General features: G+C 29.1%; 6 protein-coding genes across 11 annotated transcripts; 3 read left to right on the forward strand and 3 right to left on the reverse strand.

Moving 5' to 3' along the window:
• Positions 1-56: 56 nt before the first annotated feature.
• Positions 57-3,962, reverse strand: Snx6 (sorting nexin 6). Of its 3 annotated transcripts, XM_011639737.2 has the most exons (11): positions 3,743-3,962; positions 3,555-3,605; positions 3,179-3,394; positions 2,733-2,854; positions 2,491-2,627; positions 2,098-2,405; positions 1,831-2,013; positions 1,545-1,562; positions 900-963; positions 592-677; positions 57-516 (listed from the first exon to the last, which is right to left on the reverse strand). In XM_011639737.2, the coding sequence occupies exons 1-11, from the start codon at positions 3,746-3,748 to the stop codon at positions 466-468; spliced, it is 1,242 nt and encodes a 413-aa protein (XP_011638039.1). In that variant the 5' UTR covers positions 3,749-3,962; the 3' UTR covers positions 57-465. The 3 variants fall into 3 exon arrangements, with proteins under 3 accessions (XP_011638039.1, XP_025074202.1, XP_011638041.1); XM_025218417.2 differs by lacking the exon at positions 1,545-1,562 and having other exon boundaries at positions 3,743-3,961; XM_011639739.2 differs by lacking the exon at positions 3,743-3,962 and having other exon boundaries at positions 3,555-3,614.
• Positions 3,963-4,084: 122 nt separating this feature from the next.
• On the forward strand, positions 4,085-6,884 carry LOC105427828 (F-box only protein 7). Of its 2 annotated transcripts, XM_089079262.1 has the most exons (5): positions 4,085-4,113; positions 4,758-4,946; positions 5,233-5,502; positions 5,755-5,955; positions 6,205-6,884. In XM_089079262.1, exons 1-5 carry the CDS (start codon positions 4,100-4,102, stop codon positions 6,251-6,253), a joined length of 723 nt encoding a protein of 240 aa, XP_088935388.1. In that variant the 5' UTR covers positions 4,085-4,099; the 3' UTR covers positions 6,254-6,884. The 2 variants fall into 2 exon arrangements, with proteins under 2 accessions (XP_088935388.1, XP_088935387.1); XM_089079261.1 differs by lacking the exon at positions 4,085-4,113 and having other exon boundaries at positions 4,125-4,946.
• Positions 6,885-7,038: 154 nt separating this feature from the next.
• Pus10 (Pseudouridine synthase 10) lies at positions 7,039-9,578 on the forward strand. Its single transcript, XM_011639735.2, has 7 exons — positions 7,039-7,330; positions 7,571-7,672; positions 7,789-8,096; positions 8,202-8,407; positions 8,490-8,615; positions 8,695-8,887; positions 9,053-9,578. Exons 1-7 carry the CDS (start codon positions 7,172-7,174, stop codon positions 9,480-9,482), a joined length of 1,524 nt encoding a protein of 507 aa, XP_011638037.2. The 5' UTR covers positions 7,039-7,171; the 3' UTR covers positions 9,483-9,578.
• Positions 9,512-14,133, reverse strand: aurB (aurora kinase B). 3 transcript variants are annotated; one of them, XM_089079258.1, is made up of 7 exons: positions 12,292-14,133; positions 11,808-11,946; positions 10,756-10,947; positions 10,404-10,538; positions 10,174-10,332; positions 9,789-10,020; positions 9,512-9,712 (listed from the first exon to the last, which is right to left on the reverse strand). In XM_089079258.1, exons 2-7 carry the CDS (start codon positions 11,918-11,920, stop codon positions 9,614-9,616), a joined length of 930 nt encoding a protein of 309 aa, XP_088935384.1. In that variant the 5' UTR covers positions 11,921-11,946; positions 12,292-14,133; the 3' UTR covers positions 9,512-9,613. The 3 variants fall into 3 exon arrangements, with proteins under 3 accessions (XP_088935384.1, XP_011638038.1, XP_088935383.1); XM_011639736.2 differs by having other exon boundaries at positions 12,269-14,133; XM_089079257.1 differs by having other exon boundaries at positions 12,173-14,133.
• Positions 14,134-14,833: 700 nt separating this feature from the next.
• On the reverse strand, positions 14,834-17,691 carry alphaSnap (Alpha-soluble NSF attachment protein). The gene is made up of 5 exons (XM_011639725.3): positions 17,448-17,691; positions 16,826-17,022; positions 16,470-16,735; positions 16,194-16,367; positions 14,834-16,100 (listed from the first exon to the last, which is right to left on the reverse strand). Exons 1-5 carry the CDS (start codon positions 17,537-17,539, stop codon positions 15,951-15,953), a joined length of 879 nt encoding a protein of 292 aa, XP_011638027.1. The 5' UTR covers positions 17,540-17,691; the 3' UTR covers positions 14,834-15,950.
• A 927-nt stretch (positions 17,692-18,618) lies between these two features.
• LOC105427803 (uncharacterized) lies at positions 18,619-22,681 on the forward strand. The gene is made up of 5 exons (XM_011639726.3): positions 18,619-18,778; positions 19,823-19,981; positions 20,941-21,130; positions 21,213-21,656; positions 21,771-22,681. The coding sequence occupies exons 1-5, from the start codon at positions 18,697-18,699 to the stop codon at positions 21,883-21,885; spliced, it is 990 nt and encodes a 329-aa protein (XP_011638028.1). The 5' UTR covers positions 18,619-18,696; the 3' UTR covers positions 21,886-22,681.
• Positions 22,682-22,737: the final 56 nt, after the last annotated feature.

Below are 22,737 nucleotides of genomic sequence, written 5' to 3' on the forward strand. Positions count from 1 at the left end.
TCTCTTCTATGTATATATATATATATATATATATATATATATATATATATATATAATTTTGTTTATATAATATAGAGAACCTTATTTTATAGGTATAACAGGCTCTTAATTCAAAGCTGCAAAGAGACTCGATAATATCTAATTCATTTTTTACAATATAAATATGTGTCATTTTTACAACACATGAATTATTCAAACTTACAAAACTGTTTCTTAATATCTATTAAGCAGAATTAATAGGAGCGCTTACATAGCTTTTTACAGCTCAATGATAGTAAACATCAGTTTTTCGAAGTCGCTTTGCAGCTATTAATACAATACTTTATTTTCAAAGCATGATAGATCTAGTAAATTCAGATAACAAAAAATATATAGTATTTTACAGTACCATTAGTCTTAAATAAATTGTTATCTGCATACAGAATGCATGCACATAGAATTGTCCATGGCAACGCTAAAACTAGATCACTCTTCCCGAAGTACAGATAAACATTTCTTGAGCATTTCTGCATGTGACTGTAAACATTAATACATTTTTTATATGCTGCAATGTTTGAATGCAATCGAGAAAGGTAAGATCATTACACTCACTTTAGCATGTTTTATTTCCAGCTCTGTCAGTTCAATGAGATTCTTCTTAAATGCAGCTACCCGCCTTGTTTTGAAATCCAGTAATTCTAGAAAGTTATTATAAATTATATTAATAACTAATAAACAATATTTATAATATAATAAACAATATTTTAAATGTTCTAAAAATAATCAATATCATTCTGTAAATTTTATGTAATATTTTCATAAAATAGAAAATATATTACTTTTCTTTATTTTATTCATCAATTCAAGAATTATATCAATTGTACAATTTTCAAGTAAATGATATATCTATTTATATTTACCTTCTTTTCCTTTATCGGACATTTGTTCAAATTTCTCACATGCTTCAGTCTGTGCTTGTTCCGCCTTGATTAATAAAAAATAAATCCATAATTATTAAAATAATAAATATAAACATTTTTATTTAAAACTTTTCTGATGCAATTACATAATATTTATATATTCATCAGCAAAACTTATATCATTTCTATCATAAAAATGTTTTCAGATCATAAATTATTTAAATTATCAAGACAATATTAAGTGCATGCAATCATCATTCATGCATAATACTTCTGATAATAACTTCCGTGCTGCAGCAACTAACTTGTGCCAATCTCCTTGTTTAAAAAATGCAATGTCTCCATGTATACATATGTATATATTTTATATATTAATTATTCTTGTTTATATAAAAAAATAAGAATCTTGTGAGATTCTTTTCCAAAAAAAATCGTAAATTACTTTCCTAATATTATAAAATATCACAAAATTTGTAATATCCCAAATATAAAATTATAAAATATTTTTCTTTGCCTAATAGTAATTAAGTGATTTTAATATAAATTTATTTTGATCCATTTAATAAAAAGGTTGGCAATAAGATCTAATACTTTTTAAGCACTATACATAAAATATATGTAGGACACAAACAATATATGACACACCTCAGCAACCTCCAGTGCCTTGAAAAGCAAGAAAAATTAAAGTTCTGATTAGATTCTATTCAGAGTCACAATCTCAGAGTCATAATAAGTTACAATATCTAATAATTGCAATTTCAATTTAGACATATTAATTTTATTTAGACATTTAATTTTAAATGAATATTTATTGTATTTTTTCGTCCTACATTTTGGTACTACTACTTTTTTATTAAAATAAATTAGCTGAGAATATTATTATATATTATATAAATATAAATTTACAAGTTGTAGGAAAATGTATACTTACTGCATGGACATCTTTGTTTTTGGCACGAGCTTTTTCGAGAGTACGGTTTGCAGATTCATATTCATGCAAAGCTTTCAATCTTCTGAAAAGAAGTCTCTTAGCTGCAGCTGTATCTCTCATGTAATAACGAAGGGTGTCTGATAATTTTAAATCTTCATCTGATGCTACCCGTCCTTCAACTTTCTAAAAAAAAAATTTTACATGTAACAGCATAATAGATTCAATTTGATTAAAAATTCTAAGAATAACATTGTATAGTGTTCTTACTCGTAACTTCTCGAAGGTTTCGGCAATTTTAGTTAAAAATCTCTCAAGTTTTCCAGTATCCGTTGTAGCTAATTGTAAAAGATTGGTAGAAATCTTTATATATGAATCTGCTACATCTTTATGTTTAGCTGTTTGACGATCAGCCAATCTTGTAGCTTCTTTTAAATTATGATGATAAGTTTGAAGGAATGTCATTTCTTGATCAAAAAAATCATTCACATCTTTTACCGTAGCTGACAGATAATATTCATCAGTAGTTTTAGAGAACGATTTTACTAAACCACCGAACATTTCCATTTTATTTTTTCCTGTAAGAGAATAAACAAAATATATATTCTACATCTGTTTTAATTTTTATATTCTGTAATATTGTGTAGAGTACGAAAACCTTACCTCGCACGCAAAGATCTTGATCATATTCTAAGAATACTCTCAGATTATGATCGTTCCGAAAAACTGGATGATGTGCTAACCTGGTTAGAAACATCTCGTGCATAGCAACAGTTTTCTTGAAAGTGGCTAAGTATTCCCTACAAGATCACGAAAATAATATAACAAAAAAATTCTATATTTTTTATAACAAATAAATTCTATATTTTTTCAATCAAAATGTAATATATGTGCAAAAAACTCACGCTTCTAATTCCTGTTTCATCTTATTAAACTCTTCGCGTGTCATGTTTCCTTCACCTTCGCCCAATTTTTGTAGTTTTTCACGGGATGCATCAAAGTCTGGCCTTGGTGGACATGGTGGAATCTGTTATAATAATATTAATATCTATAAAGTAAAATATAAGCTTGAATGCCAAATATCACAATTGTTCTTTTCTAATTTAGTGGTATCCAATGCAATCATGTGTATATCATATTTTTTCATATAATCATTTAACATTGTTATTTAATATTTCAGAATAGTTTGAATAGTAATTAATTATATCTAGAGAATTGTAATTACAAAAAAAAATTCATTTAAAATTTATTATAACTCATGTTTGATATTTTACATAGATTTTCACAATTGTCTCTAAAACACTAAAACAGTAAAAGATGCAACAGAATAAAATAAAGATTCCATACATACAATGTAACCAGCGTATTCTTCATTTTCCTCAAATCGATCATGGAGCCACACAAACTCTTCGTGCTGCCTCACAACTAGATTGTCTGGCTTTTGGAATTCAGGTAGAGTAGTTTTTGTATGTACAGTGAATTTAACTTTGTCCTTCTCGCTGAGAGCATCCGAGATATCCACCTGCAAGGACTTATCCGAGAGATCTATGGTATCAGCATGGATTGTCTGCAAGAGAACAGATCTGTTAATTGATACAGCAGTGCCAAGTTGTCAACGATAATACGAAAACAAAGTAAGGGAACGCACGAGATAATACATCCTGTTATCAAACAGGAAATCGAAGAAGAGAAGAAATTCTGATAGAAAGAAAAACGCTAATAAATACCTTTTTGGGAGGTACGCTATTTAAAATGTCCGTGGTGTCACATATTCCATCCTGCAACATTTTTCGTATATTAGAAAACGCGAGATGCGCCTTCGAAGAGGAAGCGCACTTTGCGGGGATCCGCGTCGAGATTGAACACGTCAGACGAACGGAACGGCGAGCACCGATTGATAACAGGTTCCACCTACCATCATGGCGTCGACTGGCGTCGTTCTCTTGACACACAGCGGTCAACAGCAATCCGATTAACAGGATCGTCTCGCTAAATAACGTATGTATGTACAACCTCCGCGCAGCGAGCAGACGGACTATCTTGGATGGTCTTCGACACGTCGGGACATGAAGGACGGACAATCTCTCCTGACATGAACGACACTGTCGAAACGAGCGCCTCTGGTAGGCATGGGGGCGAGTTAGATCAATGATGATTGTGCGTTCCAACCAGAGAGAAGTCTGAGAGCGGACATGCCCGCGATTTAGCTGTAACTTTATTTTGAAACGCCTCTATGTCCATAAAAAAACGTTAACATTGAACTACGTAGCCAATGTCCATGATCCTGTAGGTAACGTCCACGATTGTGTGGTTCTTATTTGTGCTACGTTCACGATTTTGTGTTTTGTTCCGTGCTATATGCAGGAGTGACAGTTAGTTAGATAAAGAGGGACGATTAATCTCTACCCGTCCTTGTCTCACAAAATCGTGAACATTACCTACAATATCATGGACATTGGCTATGCAGTTCAATGTCCATGTTTTTATGGACATAGAGGCGCTTCAAAATAAAATTACAGCTAAATCGCGGGCATGTCCGCTCTCGGCTTCTCTCTGTTCTAAGCCTTGTGGCTTAAAACTTTATACACGTGCTGTAAACATAAAAGAGATTTTTGATTAATTGCCTAAATCTCTATTATGTACAATCACAAAAAAAAAAAATTATTTTAAACAGAGAATCTAAAACATATCAAGAAATATTACTAGTAAAATACTACTAATGAAAATCTTATTTGACAAAGCAATTGAATAAATCAATTATTATATTGTGTTTATACTATGCTTATAAATACCTCGATATAAATATTATTAACCCTGTATGTAAATATTGAGGCATGTGAAAATATCGCATGTGTGAAATCCATGATGCTAAATCCGTGATCACGGTGTCATCAGTTTTAAAAAATGAAAAAGCTGCATTCCTCAAATAGGTTAGTCGACATATCCGAGCCGATATTGGCAGAGGACAGTACATCTTCTGTGATAGCATTATCATTGAGTACAATATTGGAACAATTAGATAAAGATGCCACACATCATGATTATCTTGTTGCCTTGCTACTCGTTTTCTTGGCAGAATCCGGATTTCGTATAGCATTTGTTTCCAACACTTCAAAATGGTAATATACTTACTGACTTACAAGACGTAATACAACCATTATTATTTCTTACAAAAAATAACAGATATACGGATTCCTGAGATAAATCATCCTGAGATTATCATTTATTTTTTTTTGTTTACTTTCAAATTATTACTATTTTCTAATTTCAAAACTTCGCGAATAAAAAAAATATAGGATAAAAATTGAGATTGAATTCCTTGATTACGAGTCGATTAATCTTATGGAAAGCCTATACTAGCGCTCTTCGTTAATATATAAGTAACAAAGCATATTTTTCTTACAGGAATCAAAATACAAGATTAGTTTGTATACCTACAAATTGGAAATCGCAAGAAACAGGTGTATATGAAATACGTTTAATACTGCATAACATAGAAAATTTTCCATTAAAATTGATTGTGTTACCTTATGGTGATAAATTGCTATTAAATATGATTCCTTACGTAGAAGGAAAAACAGTTTATAGCATGATTATACAAACGTTGAATTATGTAAATCCATATACAAATAATTTGTGTTTTCGATATATGAATCTCAAAAAAATATCACACAGGTATGAAGAGATGATTTTTATTTTTTTTTTTGCAATTATTATTGTGACAAAAGAAAATTATGTTATTAAATCTGATCTGAAATAGGATGAATATTTTTGTTTCTATTTTTTAATTCAAAATTTCTTATACATTGAATGACTGGATCCTAAATTTCCCTTTCTTAATAAGAAATTGCTTTATTAAAATATTTTGTAATATTTTGGCTTTATACTATGCTAAATTTAATTATAATATATTTTTCAATTTTTTAGTTTTAAGGATGAGCTGGTTACACCTTCACGTACAGATATATTATTAGCAGCAGGTTTGATGGGTCCCAGTTTGCAGTGTTTACCAGTAGAATTACATATCAAAATCGCAAATATTTTGTCCGCACCAAATTTAAGGTGCCTCTTGCTATGTTCCAAGAAGTTTTACGAATCATGTTTGAATGTATTGTTATCAAAAAAAGGGTATTAAATATTTTTGTAAACAAAAAATCATATATGTATATGTATATATATATATATATATATATATATATATATAATATATAAATATATATAAATATATATATATAAATATATATATATATAAAATCATTTCTACTAATATCTAAATTCTACTAATATAATAATCTTGTAAAAAAATTTTCATGTTTGAGAAAATATTCTTTTTATATATTTTAATCAATGTTTTAACAAAAAACATCTATTTAGCAGTTTTAAAATGATGGGAATCACTGTATATCAGTATAAAATATTTGGATAACATCTCCACATTAGAAGTTTTTTTTTATATAAATCATACCAAAGATTCTCTATTGTTTGATGCCAGAAAAGGAGTGACATACCTTAATATCTACAATTGATCAGTACAGGTTCACATCTAGATTTTACATATTTACAAAAAATAAAAACACATTTTTAGGATTTTCTCATAGAAGTTTATGATTTTAAAATTCAAAATATGATTCAGATTAAAACCCAAAAAGAAAAAAAAATACTGATTATTATTTTGTCAGATTTTAGCTTATGCTGATCCAGTTTAGGACTATGGACATAAAAAAAGAAAGAAAAAATGGATTGCCACTTTTACAACTCTAGTTCTCAGTGCTTATGATCATTTTATGAATATAACTTTAAACTCTTGTAAATATATAAGTTTCATTGCTAATCTGCCACTCTAGATTAAACTGCTGCTTAAGCTGTGCATCATTCCATATAAAATATCAGTTGCAAATACATTAAAATGACATGAAACATTTCATAACAAATTTATCATTACTATAATTATTTATGATAAATTAGTGTGATTGCAAATTAATGAGTGTAATCTAATCTGAATGTGTGTAATCTAACCATGAATAATAGTATATCAAATCTCAAAAGAAAAATAAAAATTTTTTTATTACGTTCCCTTAAACCTTTCTCATTAATAAGCAATGTCTCCTAATTGTATTAAAATTTTCTTCTTTGTCGAAATAATGACATTTAAAATTTCTTCAAATTTTTAAGATTTGTCACGCGGCAAACTTGAGATTTGTAACATGTTTCTTCAAACACGAGCTACTTTTTAAGGTTAAGTGCGTCTGGCAAACGTGACAGGTTATTCTTCGAGATTATGCGACCTTAAAAAAGTCTTAGATTTTAATGTTTGTGTAAATCGCGCAATATTGAAAAGTGTTGAATGTATTCTGGTAGTAAAATGAATACTATTACGACGGAGGAAGAGAAAAAAATATTCCAATTTTTAAAATCCCACGGGTGTTGTTTAAGATGTTGTTTTCGTTTCATCGGCTACCGCGCGCCGAAATATTATTTCAATCCTTTTGAATTTGCGGTACAGGTAAAATTATTATTAATTATTAAAATAATAATATTGAATAACATTTTTAATAGAAATATCTATAAGATTTTTTCATACATTTATATAAAATTTATAAAATTTCTAATCGGTGTTGTCACATCTGCTGCAATAAAATTGTGTATTTATAAAAATATATAAAAAAAACAAAAAAAATTATCTATGAAAAGTAGAATCACTAATAAATTTTGACAAATGTTTATCTTAATATTTATATTTAAGTTGAGTTATGCCAATACAAAAGATGAAACCTCTTTGGAAGCACCTTGCATCATATGTCTAGGAGTTCTTCAAGATAAGGCACAAGAAAATATAGTCACAAAAGTGAAGTATAGATAATACATATTTTACTTTGTTATATTTTAATATATGATTTGGATATTTTGTCTTGCTAGTTTTAAATTCTAACATGTGATTTTGATATCTTTATTTATTTATAGATAGCAAAAAAAGTAAACGAAGAAAATTATGATTGTACAACATTCACTTGTGCATTAACTGTTCCTGTATCAGTGAAGCTGAGAGAATACATATTGTATGCTTACATGTCTAAGGAAGAAACTCTTGACAAATCTGCCTTGAGTACTCTTAAAACAAAGTTACAAAATGTCAAAGATATCTGGAAATCATTTATGATTCCTAAACTCGAAGAAATTATGTGCAAACGTGCAGACTTATCGACACCATCGCCTTTTCTAATCGAGGTCTTTTTAACATATGCTGACAATGAAACGATATTTAAAGAATTGTAAGTCTCAAAAATCTATCTGATTTAAAATCAGATTTTCTGATGTAATCATTAATATTAAATAATTTTTGTTGTAAATTGTTTTTTATAAAATTTTATTTTTAGAATGAACAAATATAAAGGAGGCAATAATAAACAAAAAAAGAGGAAGTGCAGTGATAACACATTTAGCAGAAAAGATATTGAAACTATGCTGAACGAGATGACGGATGAGCAACTTATGCAACAATTTACAATTTCACAGATTGTACCGGAAACATTCGTTCATATTGATAATATTTCATGTTCTCACAATAGCATTTTCATAGGAGGTATATAAATGCGATTTGAAAACGATAAAATAATTATTTACGATGCACCACGGGATTTTTTTATACAGTTTCAGAATTTCAGGACGCTACAGCAAACTCTCTAGGAAACTCAGTCAGACACCATGGTTCATAAACGGTGAGAAGAAAGTGGAAACTTCGGTGCAAGATCTGCTCTGCAATCCCATCGCGGAGATTGTAAAAGCAGAATGTATGTTCTAGTATTTGCTTATATTATTATATATAGTTTTTATTTTCAACAAAGCTATTAGATGCTTATGTTTGCACAGCGATAAAATTTTTATCGTCAGGAAGAGAAGACGTCGACGTCAGAAACATACATGATGGCCGACCGTTTGCTGTCGAACTACTGAATCCCCGCATGACGAATATTACGAGCGAGCTTTTGACGTATTTAATGGACAGTATCAATCAGTCGACTAAACAAGTTCAAATAACATCGAATTTAAAAATTCTTTCAAGGTACATTTTTTGAAATTTTATTAAAATTAATAAAACCAAGAGTACAATACAAAATTAAATAATCATAATAATAAAAATAATTGTCGAGATACAAATAGTTCGATTAATTTAAACTAAAAACTCGATTAAATAAGAAAATTATATCAAATATATATACATTTCTAGGCTCGATTTGAAGAAACTCAAGGAAGGTGAGAATGTTAAAACAAAGTTCTATCGAGCACTATGTATCTGCCGGAATGTCAATGGCGATTTACCGCGATTAGAGCATTTGAACAATCTGAAAAACATTAAAATCATTCAGAAGACACCGTTGAGAGTGTTGCACAGACGGCCTTTGAGTCCACGGACGCGCGTTATTTACGAGATGCGGGCGCGTTGGGCGAAACCGCATGAGCTGAAGGCACTGCACACTGCCGCCGAAAGTACTGACGTGTTTTTCATTCTCGACGTTAAGACGCAAGCGGGTACGTACGTGAAGGAATTCGTGCACGGAGATTTTGGCAGAACTAATCCGAGTCTATGTAATTTCATCAATGCCGAAGTGGACATTGTCGCGCTAGATGTCACTGGTATTAATTTAATATGGCCATGACACAAGTTTAATTCAATAAAATATTCTACTTAATTCTATTATACTTTATTTTAAAGAAAAAAAAGATTACAATAAAAACGTCACAGATAAAACATACGCTTACATCAATAAAGATTAATATCCCTTCCAGTTTAAGCTCTCGGTTTAGGCGAATCTTTGTGTTCTATGATCCAGGGATGTCTCTTGACTTCAGCCAAGGAAATTCGCTCCGAACTTTTCTTCTTAATTAACTGTAAGAAGAAAATTTTAAATTAAAGATTATTATTATATTTATTCTAATAAGAGATATAAAATGCAAATTCTTACCTTAGATATAAGATCTTTGGCTGCAGGTTTGATCTGTTCCGGCCATAATATATTTATAGTTTTTATCTTCGTATATGTTTCTTGGGTGGAGTTACTTAGAAAAGGGGGTTGTCCCGTGAGAAACTCGTAACAAAGAATTCCTAAGCACCAATGATCAACATAAAAATCATAAGTTTGTCCCATTATCATTTCCGGTGGTAAGTAATCCAATGTTCCGCACAATGTGTCTCGTCTGAAAAAATTGATTTAATTTGGTTAGAAATTTGAAAGCGAGATTAAGATTACTAACATTATTAGGCAAGTAATTTCACTGAAGAATTGTAAACTGTAAATTTTTGCATAAAATAGTAGCTATTAAAAACTAAAAAAAAAATTTTATGCTTACTTTGAGGATGGTGCATGTACAGACCATCCAAAATCTGCAAGTTTTATATCTCCGTTATATGTAAGCAACAGATTCTCAGGTTTTATATCTCTATGAATCACATTGTGTCTGTGACAATACTCCAGAGCATCAGCCACTTGATAAGTATACTTGGCAGATCTAATGAAAAATGTTCGAAATAGTTTTTAAATTGTATATATATTTAAATAAGTACAATAACAGATACATACAAGTGCTCATTGAATCTCTCATTTGGTTGACGTTTCAATTCTTTATATAATTCACCTCTCGCTGCAAATTCCAACACTAAATAGATTCTTTTTTTGTCATGAAAATATGTTAACAATTGAAGAATATGTGGATGTCTGCAAACAAGAATAAAATAATATTTATGTGAATATTATGTGAATATTTATGAAAATATAGATGGCACATTTTACAAAACGTGATAGTTATTCATCATATTCTAAATTCTTTTTATTAATTAATAAAAGTGACTTAAAGTCAATCAAAAGACATAAGCCACTTTTATCAATAAAAAAAAAAAGAATTCAGAATATAAATTGATGTGTATATATCTACTTCAAATGTGATTGTATTTCAATTTCTCGCATCACTTGTTTCTCCACACGTCCTCTTGTTAGTTCAACTTTGTATAATATCTTCAAGGCAACCATGTACTGAGTAGTTTTCTCTCTTGCAAGATATACGCGACCAAATTTTCCTCGTCCTAGAGGTGCTCCAATATCAAAATCTTCAAGCTTCCATTGATAACTATAATATAAAAAAGAATAGTGTGTAAACATTTAAAAAAATAATCATTTATAAATATTTTGTCACAAATAAATAATCGGACGATATAAGCCAAGCCAAGTAACGGAGGTTAATGATATATTTGAAATTATCAAATATACATAAACAATATAATATTAGTCTAACAAATAATAAATATAACAAATCAAAAACATATGTTTTAACCATAAATGTGGTCTTCTTCAGTGTGTAAAAAAATGAATTCACGCAAAGAAATTAACAGTCAATTAGAAATGATGAGCGCCTTGCAGTTGTCCATTATTTAAAAAAAATCCTAACTACTGTAATAGAGTTTCCGAGATGCATTCCATATAAGCATTGTATATCTTGAGCAGATGTGATCAATAATATAAATAATCTAAATGATGTAAAGAGAAAGAAAAAGTGTCTAAAGTTATAAAATTTAAGGATGTGAATAAAAATCTAAGCAAAGGATAGAATAATAACATAAAATCGTTAAAAACTAGTGGTATGTCCAATTATAAAAATCGTGTATAATTACTGAAATAAATTAAAGGTAAACAGGAATAAAATGTATTATTATATAAATATTGGCTTGTGTAGTCCGATTATTTATTTGTGAATTTATTATTTATTTTATTTTATTTTTATATTTATTTTATTTTTGAGCCTCTATTATAACTAATTTAAGTATTTTGTATTTTGTCGTATTTTAAATATTTTATATAATTAAACTTAAAAAACAACTGACATTTAGAATTTGAATTTAACTTGTGGTACTTAAAAAGTTCATCATATTGACTGTTATTTAAGAGCTTTATTATTTATTTAATTCTATCTAATTGTAACAATTTATGTACCTTCTATCCCTAGTGGCAACATGTTCCAGCATCTTATGTATTGTATTTTCAACAGCTTCTTTGTACTCAGTAGGCACTTTTATCGTTAACTTTTTAGATGAAGTATTCATCATGAATAGTATATGTCAATTATACAACACTGAAAAAAATCAATATTTAAGTAAAAATTGCTTCCTTTAAATTCACAATCAATTACTGAAAATTAATAAATTCATAAATGTAAGAAAATTATTAAGATGTATACAAATATTTATATAAAAATGACAAGATTTTTGTTCTTTATATAACAATAAATAAAACTAGACAAAAATATCAAAAATATTCGTGTAATGCAATAAGTAATAATCGAAATAAGAATTTTCTACCATGAACTCATCAATGTTTACTATCTAAAATTTTCACGGAAGAATCTTAATTATTATTCATTCAAGATGTAAATATATGGCAAATTATATAATTACCAAATATGAATATTGATGCACACAATTCTGAAACGTGATAAATGTGTCAGAAAATAGCAACGAAAAAAATTTATTCCATTGTTACAAGCATATTCCGACATAACACATTTCACGATGCCAGTCAGTAACTGACATTTCCCTCGCATTTGAATTTTCAAAGTGCCAGAAGAGTTTATAGAGACCCCTCTCGGAACAATCGCAAACTACTCAAATTGCGTTCCGAAATTGAAAAAGATGTCCATTGTGTTCCAAAACTTATTGGAAAAGATATCTTTGGTTTTACATTACGTTCCTAAATTCATAAAAATACTACTCGTATCATTGCATTGTAAACTCTTAAAAAAAAAACTACTTCGATTTTCATTACAATTTTATTCTACGCATGTGTCATTGCATCAAAACAATTTATAAAACACTTTATTTATTTAAATTATATTCATTTATCACGAATATAATCAGCGAACTTGAAAATAATGAATTTTAACAATGAATATAATAAAATGTTATTGCCATTTTATTAAATATTAAATATTTTTACAGCAAGGAAAATGTCATATTTCGGTATAAAATATTTTCTAACAACTAAAAATTTACATAAAACAATTGCATTTATATATTTATTTGAAAATTGCCGCTGTTATGTGTCTAAAATAATACATTTAATCATTCTAGTATAGTTTAAAATTAAAACCAAAATGCTATCTTAATATCTTTAAAGTTGTATAAATGTGATGTTTTCTTCGTAATAGCACATACCTTTTCTATAATACTCGCATCGTTAGGCGTATTATTTTCTAACAATAAAGTTCTATGTAATTCTTTAAATGTATTTGTTACGTTAGACAAAATTTAATCGCTATGTATACTTTATTTCTTAATATATACTAAATAGCATCAGCTGGCTTGCACATTTAAATATTGTAACTAAAATTTAACATTATATGTATATATAACGAAGAAATACAAACACGAAAGTTTAAAAATATATACATGCAAATAAATTACAGTTTTATATATATATATATATAAAAGCAAAGATTTTTATCCATTGCTATAATATTCGTATATAAATTATACAAACTCTGCTTGCGTGTGTGCGACATCATCCTGCTTTAACAGAATTAACAAACGTAAAAAAATTAACGATATATCGACATAACATAAAGATACAAATAACAAGAGTAACAAAAAAAACATTTTAGAGCATAACAGTAAAGTATATCAAACATACACGCGATAATTTATTCAATGTAAATTCCTCGCCGATGATCCATTGAGATGCATAACGATCGGTGTAAAGCAAACGTCATGCGAGGAAAAATATTCGCGCAAAACAAAATACAATACATTACGTTACTTCCTCAACAAGATAGATTAAACGAATGCATAATGCCTTCCTAAAGATATAAATGGGAGCGTATAATTATTGATCCATATAGGAAATAATCAGATAAATATCGGTGAACACACGCACATACATACTCAACAATGGCCCTCGACTTTCGTTATTTCCTTCGTGTGAATTGTAAAATAAAAAAAAAATACATACAACAGTATGATACAGTGTATTCATATTAACATTGTGAACGGCATTGTTAAGTGGAATGTAAAACATGTTTAGTGACTATATATATATATATATATAAAGGCCCAAACATAATGGGAAATAAGAAACAAAAAATTAAAAATAAGAAATTAAATTTTGATATAAAAAAATTCATGCTTCAATACACAATTGAGAAATATCAAAGTGTTCTTTCATCATTCACAAATAATGCTCTAATTCTAATTCTTTATATATATTTAATTTCTGATTCTTGCCGTTCGTTGTGTCTGAGAAATTAAACAAAATGGAACAAAGCGACAAAAGTACGAGCAACATTGCGAGAGAGAGAAATATCGTGATTGTAATTAAAACAACACCTGTTTTCCTCTTCATAAAAATTGTATAAGAATCCCATGTATCGCTCGACTTTCACCTCGTTTCTTCCGGAAAACAGTGCACTCTGGGTGTAGAATTTGAAATTTTTATTACACGTGTGTCCCATTTCTTTTTTTTTTTTATCATCAAGTATACATATGCTTACGCTAGTGCATGTTTCGTTATTCGCGTGCATGCAGATAATCCTTTCTATTCCTAATTAACAGCAGAATTTATTTTATCATATGTCTCATTGAAATGTATTAATATATATATATTATTTATATACGATGCTTTTATATAAAATGCGAAGATTCTTAATGCGAATTCGTGATGAAATCAATTTCGTGCGTCCGCTAAATTATGGATTTACGCTTAGATGCGCGTGCACCTCGCAGCCGCTAATGACAATAATATATTTGGAACTTTTGCAACAATAACATTAATATTCTAAAATAAAGGTGACGATCAGCGACAATCGTAAAATTACTGATCGCACCAATTACAACAGACGTATCATGATTGCGGGTAACGTCGAGTAACGTAAAAAGAACGTAGAAAAATCTGTATACGCAGGTCTACGCGCGATCGTTACGGTATTCCAACAGTAAATGCACTTCGCGAACGTGTTCCCTATCCGCATGTTTCTTCATTTTTTTTTTTTTGTAAGAGTACGCTTATTTGTAGGCGGTAAGTACTAATTAGATTAGATACAACACTACTTTATTGCGGGAAAACATTATGTATACCGACGAGTAGTTCGATATTGGGAAGGAATATGTATTCGTGTGTTACGCTAATCATGTGTCGCTCAATTTGAAGCTGTAAACCTATACAAGTAGCAGCTGTATTTTCAAATTAAATAGAAAACAGAGAAAATCGGTGAAGGAGAGAGAACTATAGATAAAGGGGCAGAAAGAAGAGAAAAATTGTCAATTATATCAATTAGATTGTACACTACACTTGTTATTTTAATACGTTGGCAGTGCAAGAGTGACAAATAATGAAATCACGTTTGAACATAATTTTTTGCTGTAAAATATCCCGAAAAAGAAAGAGAAAGGAAAAGAAATAAAATCTTGTTAACTACCGTATTTTAAAAAGCTAAGGGAAAGTTATTGCTTCAATAAATACAGATTATATACATTTAAATAATATACAGCGCATGCTCCTTGCTATCAAATAAGAGAAAAAGACATAATCAGGAAAATATTTGTTGTAAAATTATTTGGAAGCAGGAAAGAATAAAAAATTTGTCGGTCTAGTATGTTTGTAGTTTGTTATTTAGGCTTTTAAACCTAAAGTCTATAACAATCTTGATCTTAAGAGTTATCAATTTGAAAAGAAAAATGAAACGTACAAAATACGCAAGGAAAATAAAGACTCTAGGCATTTTATAACAAAAATATTATATCACTAATACATCTAGTAGTAAGGCTCGATGTTTCTCTAATAAATAAAAAAAAAAAAAAAAAAAAAAAACTATAAGAATTATGACGTTCGAAATAATCGTCTCTCACATTCTTGCATACCGTGATTCTCTATGATTTCATGGATTCTTTTAGCAATTTAAAAGACATACAGATAAGTAAGAAAAATTGCCGAGAGCATTAGGTAATGATACAATATGGGCGATTACATCCGAATATAAAAATGAAACTACTTTATAGTTTTCACTAAAAGTAGAGCGTGACTCAAAAACGAATATGCATAGTCTGGGAATATCGTTGCCAAAAAATAACACAGGTAAGAAACAACTGATCAGCGTAGATCCGGATTATCGTTAATTTGCTTTTTTATACGTAACAATACTGTTGTATACCACTGATCCAATCTTGAAATTGAATCGTATTCCTTCACTGCTTCTGTGTAACCTTCTAGGTTTTGATCCTCCAAATGCTCTATCAATGTCTATAGATGTACAATATTCACGAATTATCAAACAGTATACATCAAGATGAAGAAAAATTATTAAGCGACAAAATTAACTCAAAAGAAATTTACCTTCACCAGTTTGTATTCTCTAGCATCCTGAAAAGCGGGATATTGTTCCTGATAACGCTCGATCGCGTGCTGAGCATTTAACGAATCCACACACAAGTGGCACAACGCGGCACGGAAGAAATATTCCTTGGCGCTGTATTTTAATAAAGAACTTTCTAATGATGCAGAAGCGACCTATAAAATAAATTGTTAAAGTTTAAACATCCTAACAGAATTGAACATCTTAACAGAATTTACCACAAATATTTATGACACAGGATGACTTTCAATTTTTACCTGCTCGTAAATTGTAATAGCTTTATCATAATTCTCAAGTTGCGCGGCATATTGCGCGACTTTCAGAAGACACTTATTTGCAGAGGAGTTACTTTCTTCGCCGCGAAAATAGTCAGCGGCCTGCTCGTAATGATGCACCGCACGTTCCAGATCGACTGCTTCACTTTCGTAGAGTTCAGCTATACTTTGATGATGTTTCGCTGCCATTGTAAAGCGGCCCATGTCTGTATAAATCTCAATAGCTTTCAACAAGCAACTGATGGCCTCTGTTAAAATAAAAGCAAAAATTTATTTATCACCTTGATTATATTTTAATTGCCAAATTAAAATGTCTTTAACTTTATCTTTCTGATTACCATTTGTATCGGACTTTTTGAAGCAGTTAGCAGCATCTACATAGTTATTAGCTGCATCGTGACGACTACCCGCCTTTGCGTGTAAATCTGCCGCGTCATAAAATGCCTTTCCAGCCAAACTCCACTTCTTTGCCATCTTGAACATATTCGCCGCCCGTTGATAACATTCTACCGCTTCCTCGACCTTTGATGAACTCCTGTAAAGTTAAAAGCTTGTTGATCTAAAGTACAATCTAAAAAATGGACTTTGTTCTTCATCCTTTAACAACAGAATATCAGTTAGTTTGCAAAATGCAAAAATCATAATTTCCAGCAAAATAAAATATCAAACCATCTTACAATCTGGAGTACTCCAATTACGCGCCAGATAGTGATGTTGTTTGCTCATGCATCACATAGCATCACACACAGCCGCATGCGGCGTATGCATCACGCACACACGGAGGTCATTCGCGCTACGTCGCATGACGAAAAATCTGATCGCGGAACGCGGTGATCGAACGACGGAGTCATCGAGTGACCCGTAATCGAACGACGCAAGACCTCCGCGCGGAAAAAAGGAGCGAACGAGTCCCACGCGTTTGTGTTCGGACGAGTTCAAGTGATAAATCGATTGACTCACCCAAACAGAGCGCCGAAGAAGCCCTTCGATGACGACAGCTTTCTCTCGGCCTCCGCTACCAGTTGCAACGCCTTCTGTTCGTTGTCGGCCATCTCGACGACGTCCGAATTGTTTTGCCTTCCTCCGTGCGAAGCTCTCTTAGGCGTCTCGATTCATCGACTGCAACTCAATAGATTTCACCTGATCTCACCACCCCCAACCCCCGTGATACCCCTCGCAACGTTACTAGACGCTCCGAGAATCACGAACGGAAAAGCGATGAGGCATCGAGTGTCATCGTCGTCAGGGTCGCCAACAGTCGCCAATCGGAGTTGAACGTGGTGCGACCGGACACAGCCAATCGGAGATACGATGAAGGTATAGGATTGGTCTCACCATCTCTGAAATTGGCTTTTTTTACTTTTACGAGAAAAGCGGGAGAACTGATAGCTATGGATGCTTTTCATTTAATGACAAGTCGACACAAGTATCATTTTGTTAATCGAAAGCCAAGAAAGATAGAACTACTTTCAAGTCAAAGATTTAACCTATCAGAAATTTTCCCAAAATGTGAAAAGCAACACATTGGCCGCGTTTAGCAGAAAAAAAAACTTTGAAATTGTAAGATTTTTTTTTAATATAATTGATGCTTGTCTGTAATTCTTCAGTGGATCTAAATATGTAACTAATCATTGAAGTATCTTGCAACAGTTGCAAGATACTACTTTTCCTGCTGAACCATTGGGTGTCTCCAGGAGCACAATTGCTCACTATTATTAATATTATTTTATCTATTATCTATTACATTAAAAATAAAATGAAAGTCAATCAAATCATGATTAAATCATGTTCAAAATTATTAAAAATAAAATTATATTTTTTTATAAAACAAAAAAAAATATATATTTTGTTTACGAATCTGGTGAGATTTTAAGCAGTTTTCCTCACCTTGAAACAAATGTTGATACTTTGTAATTTCTGCCAAATATTATATATGAAAATATTTAAATAATATAAAAAATATATATATATAATGCAGTATGATATACATATACACACAGCATTATATAAATATTTATTTTGTAATCTTCCTCTTCTAAGATAATTTTTGACAATTCCTCGAACGTAAAAGAGATTTCCCTGGAAATCCTGGGATTTGATTGAAGTTAAAAAAACCTGACATTTTTAATTAGAATATATCCTATATATTATTTTCGTTTTTTTAGAAGGATGCACGACATATATCTACACTTAGAAAGAACTAAATTACATGAGTTACAGACGAATTTCCGATATAAATCGTTCTAGATGTCCTCAAGATCGATATACAGATAGATCATATGTAACTCATGGTATTGCCTCATGGTTTTGGTTTTTGTAAATAGTCGAAATGTGGATTGTGTAGTTGTTTTCGGACCGTACAGATCAAACGTGTTTTGTTCTTAGTTCGTTTTTAATTGTTGTTCTTAATTTTTATATTGTATCGTCGCGCATTTCTGCCTTTATTTTCCAATTCTTAGTTTTACCAATTTTCGATTTGTAGTCTTCAAAACACATCGCGTTTTGCCGTGACCTTTTTGTTGGCTATTTTAAGATCATTTTAATAGAAAATAGAATAATAGTAAAAATTTCAATATGATGAAGAGTGATCAATCTCAATCAGTTACAAGTAATTTTATGAAATATTCTGTAGTACGATGTACAAATGAAGAAATTTGTGCATATTTATATACGTATATACCATAAATTCACAAGAAAATTGGCTAATTACAGTTAATTATTCTTTTTACCATTAAAGAAAATTCGACTGCGATTGATCAGTTTTCACAAATTTACAATTATGATTAAAAATTTGTTAACATGCAAACTCAGTAGACTATTGCATTTAAAAAAATGACTACGTTCAGCAGAAAAAGCAACTTTGCAACTATTATAAAAATCTTTGATTAGTTTTTGCCCAATTTCTCATAGATCTAAATATATAAACCAATCATATTAAAGAATTTTACAACAATTGCAAAGCTGTTTTTTCTGCTGAAAGTCAGTCAATTTTAGGCTGTGTTTCAATAATCCTTGCCAGTACTAAAAATCTATGATATATGTGACATGAATTATATATTTTTAATACTGTCAGTGAGTATCGGAACGCAACCATAGTCGTAATCGTAAAATGTAAGCAAATTGACCAATCGAGTCGATTATTTTTGGACTATAAAGAGAATAAGCAAATCCTGATTGGTCAATTTACTTATATCAACTTCTAATTATAATTAAAATTTTTTCACATGCAATGTTTTTAAGACAAATATCTATTGGGCATAAAACACTAAAACAATTCAAATCATGTCATATATACTAACTATATTTGTATATTACATATATTATTTTCTTTATAGAAACAGTGCAATATAAATACAATTGCTGTGTAAAGAATTGTAGACGTACAAAGTCTGGTCCAAAAAGAACATATTTCAGTTTTCCAAAAGATGATGTTCTCCGAAAACAATGGCTTAATGCTTGCCAAAGAGATGAAACAAATATGAACTTTGATATAGGTAAATTGAAGTAATTTGTTTATTCTATTATATATTCTAGTTTATATTGAGTAATAGCAGAGTTGGATAAGTTAATATTATTTTTTAACTAATCGCTGACCCTATTGGAATCATGATGTCACAAGTGAGAAATGACTTGAAATAGCTTTAACATACTTGTGAAAATTCGACTACTATTTTTTTCCTTCTTGATAGTCAATAAATAGCCATAAAAGGTATGTGAAGTCTATCAAACAGAGAAACAGAGTTTGATCAGTTGAAAGAAATGCTATATGAACAAAAAATTAACTCAGGTAAAAGTTGTGTTAAAATTAAATTGACTTAAACTAAGTTAAATTAAAAGCTAATTTTAAAAAGTATTATTTATATTAGAATATATTCTATAAATTAGAATGTTATAATTTTTTCTAAAATTAAAATGTTCTAAATAACAAAACAATTACAATATGGATCATCAAATAAATTTAACATTTTATTTATAAATAAATTAAGTTTATATGAAATAACAAACTTTTTTAACATGAAAATGTTTTTTTATAATTGTTTCTTCTATGTTGGTACATTTTTAATTTAAAAAAACTTAATTAGTTGAAGTTAATAAGTTGAAATTTATGTATTTTAAAAATAATTAGATGAAGTTAATAAATTAATTTATTTAAAATTAACTGAGTCAAGTTAAAAGTTATACTTTTAATTTTTTAAATAATTACTATCCAATTCCGAGTAATAGTAATAGTACTATCCAATTTCCAGTAATAATAATATTATATTAATATTATAATTTTCAATTCATCAATATCATTGTTATATGTATTATATTGCACTTACATTGTTGAGTAGAAAATTATGTTGATATAACATTATTATTACTCATTACAGTATTAATTTTTTTTCTTATATTAATATTGATTCTATATATTAACTATATATATAAATAATGTACCTTGAAATACTTATAGCAAGAGTATGTAGTCTTCATTTTGAGGAAGATTGTTTACTACTGGAAAAGATGATAGAAGGAAAAATTGGACGACCTAAAGAAACTGTATTGTTAAAAGAAAATTCTATTCCAACTAAAATGTTAATATTAGAAAGAAAACGAAGAGGAAAAAAGCCACTGAGTAAAGAAGCTAGAATAATTAGAGAAAAGTAGATATTTTTAAAATTTTTATATATGTTATTATCTTTACATGTACATGTGCAAATGAAAATAATTCTATATTTTTTTCAGAAGAAAATATTCTTTAGCAACATATGAAGAACTTGTACAATATGCACAAGGAAAACAAAGTTTGTCTCTTGAAGAATATGAAAAAAATATAGAAATAAATGCTATCAACGTGAAAAAATCTGCATATATGGAAAGAGATGTAGAACAAATAGAACAAAATATAGATCAAAATATAGAACAAAATATAGTGCAAAATATACAGCAATATTTAGTACAAAATATAGATCAAAATCCAGTACAAAATATAGTGCAAAATATACAGCAAAATCTAGTACAAAATATAGATCAAAATCTAATACAAAATATAGATGAAAATATAATGCAAAATATAGAGCAAAATATAGTGCAAAATATACAGCAAAATATAATACAAAATATAGAGCAAAATGTAGAACAACATACAGAGCAAAGTGAAGAAAAAAATGAAGTGTTAGAACAAGATATGTATGTAACTAAATATTTTTATAATTATTACTTAGTACCATAGTAGTTTTTTCTTATTATGTTTTATTTGTTCATATATATGCTTGGTACAAAAAGTATTATTATGTTTTACAGAGTACAAGATATTGAGAGTCTTCCATATATGTACATACCCGTATTCCTGTGTGCTTATGTACCTGTATATCCACATGCTTATGCATTTGCATCTGAATCTATATATCCGAACTAATTATATCGTTGTGATATACGTAACATCAAATAATCTCAAATTAGACTAAATTGAAAATTAGAATTAATATTTTTTATCATTCCAAAAATAATATTTAAATAGATATTGCAAAATTACGCTTTATTATACATCTTATAAACAATTCTCTACAAATATTTTTTTATACAGATCAATATTATCCACTATATTATAGTTTCACACATTTATTGAACCTAGCCAGTAATAATTGGATTCTGAATGCCAAAATATTCATCGAAAAAATAAATGCCTAAAGTGGTACATTTTTTTAAAAATAGGTTTTATTATATTTTTATAGATATAAATGATCTTAGCCTCTTCCTTTTATAAACTTTATATATAAAAACAAATTTTCTGTCTTGATTCAATTTTCTTATTAATTTATATTTTATTTTAAACATTTCCGACGAGACTTTTCTTATAACATAAGAGTGAATATAACGGGAGAGATAACGGGAAAGATTTTCCGTATAAGCGATTTGTGATTTTTCTATTTGTATATTTCTATTTGTATATTATTTTGTATATTTCCTTTATATATTTCCTTATATTATATTTCCTTATATATTTTTAGCAAGTTGAATAATATTGATGTTGTTTTATTGATATTATAATACATGTATTATATATTGATTATGAGAATTCAATATATAATACATGTAAATAATACATATACAAATAATACAATATATATAATGTATTATATATACATGTATATATGATTTATGTAACAAAGAAAATTTACATAAAAAATAAAAATACATATTTTCTGAAAAAATGTATTTATAATTATTTATAATTATTTTATATATTATAAAATTTTGTTCTAAACTT

This window comes from Pogonomyrmex barbatus, unplaced genomic scaffold (assembly GCF_055798465.1).
Source record: "Pogonomyrmex barbatus isolate J1 unplaced genomic scaffold, ASM5579846v1 scaffold3, whole genome shotgun sequence".
Classification (NCBI taxonomy): Eukaryota; Metazoa; Arthropoda; class Insecta; order Hymenoptera; family Formicidae; genus Pogonomyrmex; species Pogonomyrmex barbatus.

Bases quoted from the DNA above. Each gene is read 5' to 3' on its own strand.
- Snx6 (XM_011639739.2), bottom strand. From the start codon at position 3,614: ATGTTGCAGGATGGAATATGTGACACCACGGACATTTTAAATAGCGTA. The intron at 3,395-3,554 runs GTATTTATTAGC...GTTCTCTTGCAG, and splicing joins ATAGCGTACCTCCCAAAAAG to ACAATCCATGCTGATACCAT. The intron at 517-591 runs GTGAGTGTAATG...TAATGTTTACAG, and splicing joins TGGAAATAAAACATGCTAAA to TCACATGCAGAAATGCTCAA.
- LOC105427828 (XM_089079261.1), top strand. From the start codon at position 4,732: ATGAAAAAGCTGCATTCCTCAAATAGGTTAGTCGACATATCCGAGCCG. The intron at 4,947-5,232 runs GTAATATACTTA...TTTTTCTTACAG, and splicing joins GTTTCCAACACTTCAAAATG to GAATCAAAATACAAGATTAG. The intron at 5,503-5,754 runs GTATGAAGAGAT...TCAATTTTTTAG, and splicing joins CTCAAAAAAATATCACACAG to TTTTAAGGATGAGCTGGTTA.
- Pus10 (XM_011639735.2), top strand. From the start codon at position 7,172: ATGTATTCTGGTAGTAAAATGAATACTATTACGACGGAGGAAGAGAAA. The intron at 7,331-7,570 runs GTAAAATTATTA...TTTATATTTAAG, and splicing joins CTTTTGAATTTGCGGTACAG to TTGAGTTATGCCAATACAAA. The intron at 8,097-8,201 runs GTAAGTCTCAAA...TTTTATTTTTAG, and splicing joins GAAACGATATTTAAAGAATT to AATGAACAAATATAAAGGAG.
- aurB (XM_089079258.1), bottom strand. From the start codon at position 11,920: ATGATGAATACTTCATCTAAAAAGTTAACGATAAAAGTGCCTACTGAG. The intron at 10,948-11,807 runs GTACATAAATTG...TTTATATTATAG, and splicing joins GTTGCCACTAGGGATAGAAG to TTATCAATGGAAGCTTGAAG. The intron at 10,539-10,755 runs GTAGATATATAC...TCTTGTTTGCAG, and splicing joins GAAATACAATCACATTTGAA to ACATCCACATATTCTTCAAT.
- alphaSnap (XM_011639725.3), bottom strand. From the start codon at position 17,539: ATGGCCGACAACGAACAGAAGGCGTTGCAACTGGTAGCGGAGGCCGAG. The intron at 16,736-16,825 runs GTAATCAGAAAG...TTATTTTAACAG, and splicing joins CAAAAAGTCCGATACAAATG to AGGCCATCAGTTGCTTGTTG. The intron at 16,368-16,469 runs GTAAAAATTGAA...TTTATTTTATAG, and splicing joins CTATTACAATTTACGAGCAG to GTCGCTTCTGCATCATTAGA.
- LOC105427803 (XM_011639726.3), top strand. From the start codon at position 18,697: ATGAGTTACAGACGAATTTCCGATATAAATCGTTCTAGATGTCCTCAA. The intron at 21,131-21,212 runs GTAGATATTTTT...TATTTTTTTCAG, and splicing joins GCTAGAATAATTAGAGAAAA to AAGAAAATATTCTTTAGCAA. The intron at 21,657-21,770 runs GTATGTAACTAA...TATGTTTTACAG, and splicing joins GAAGTGTTAGAACAAGATAT to AGTACAAGATATTGAGAGTC.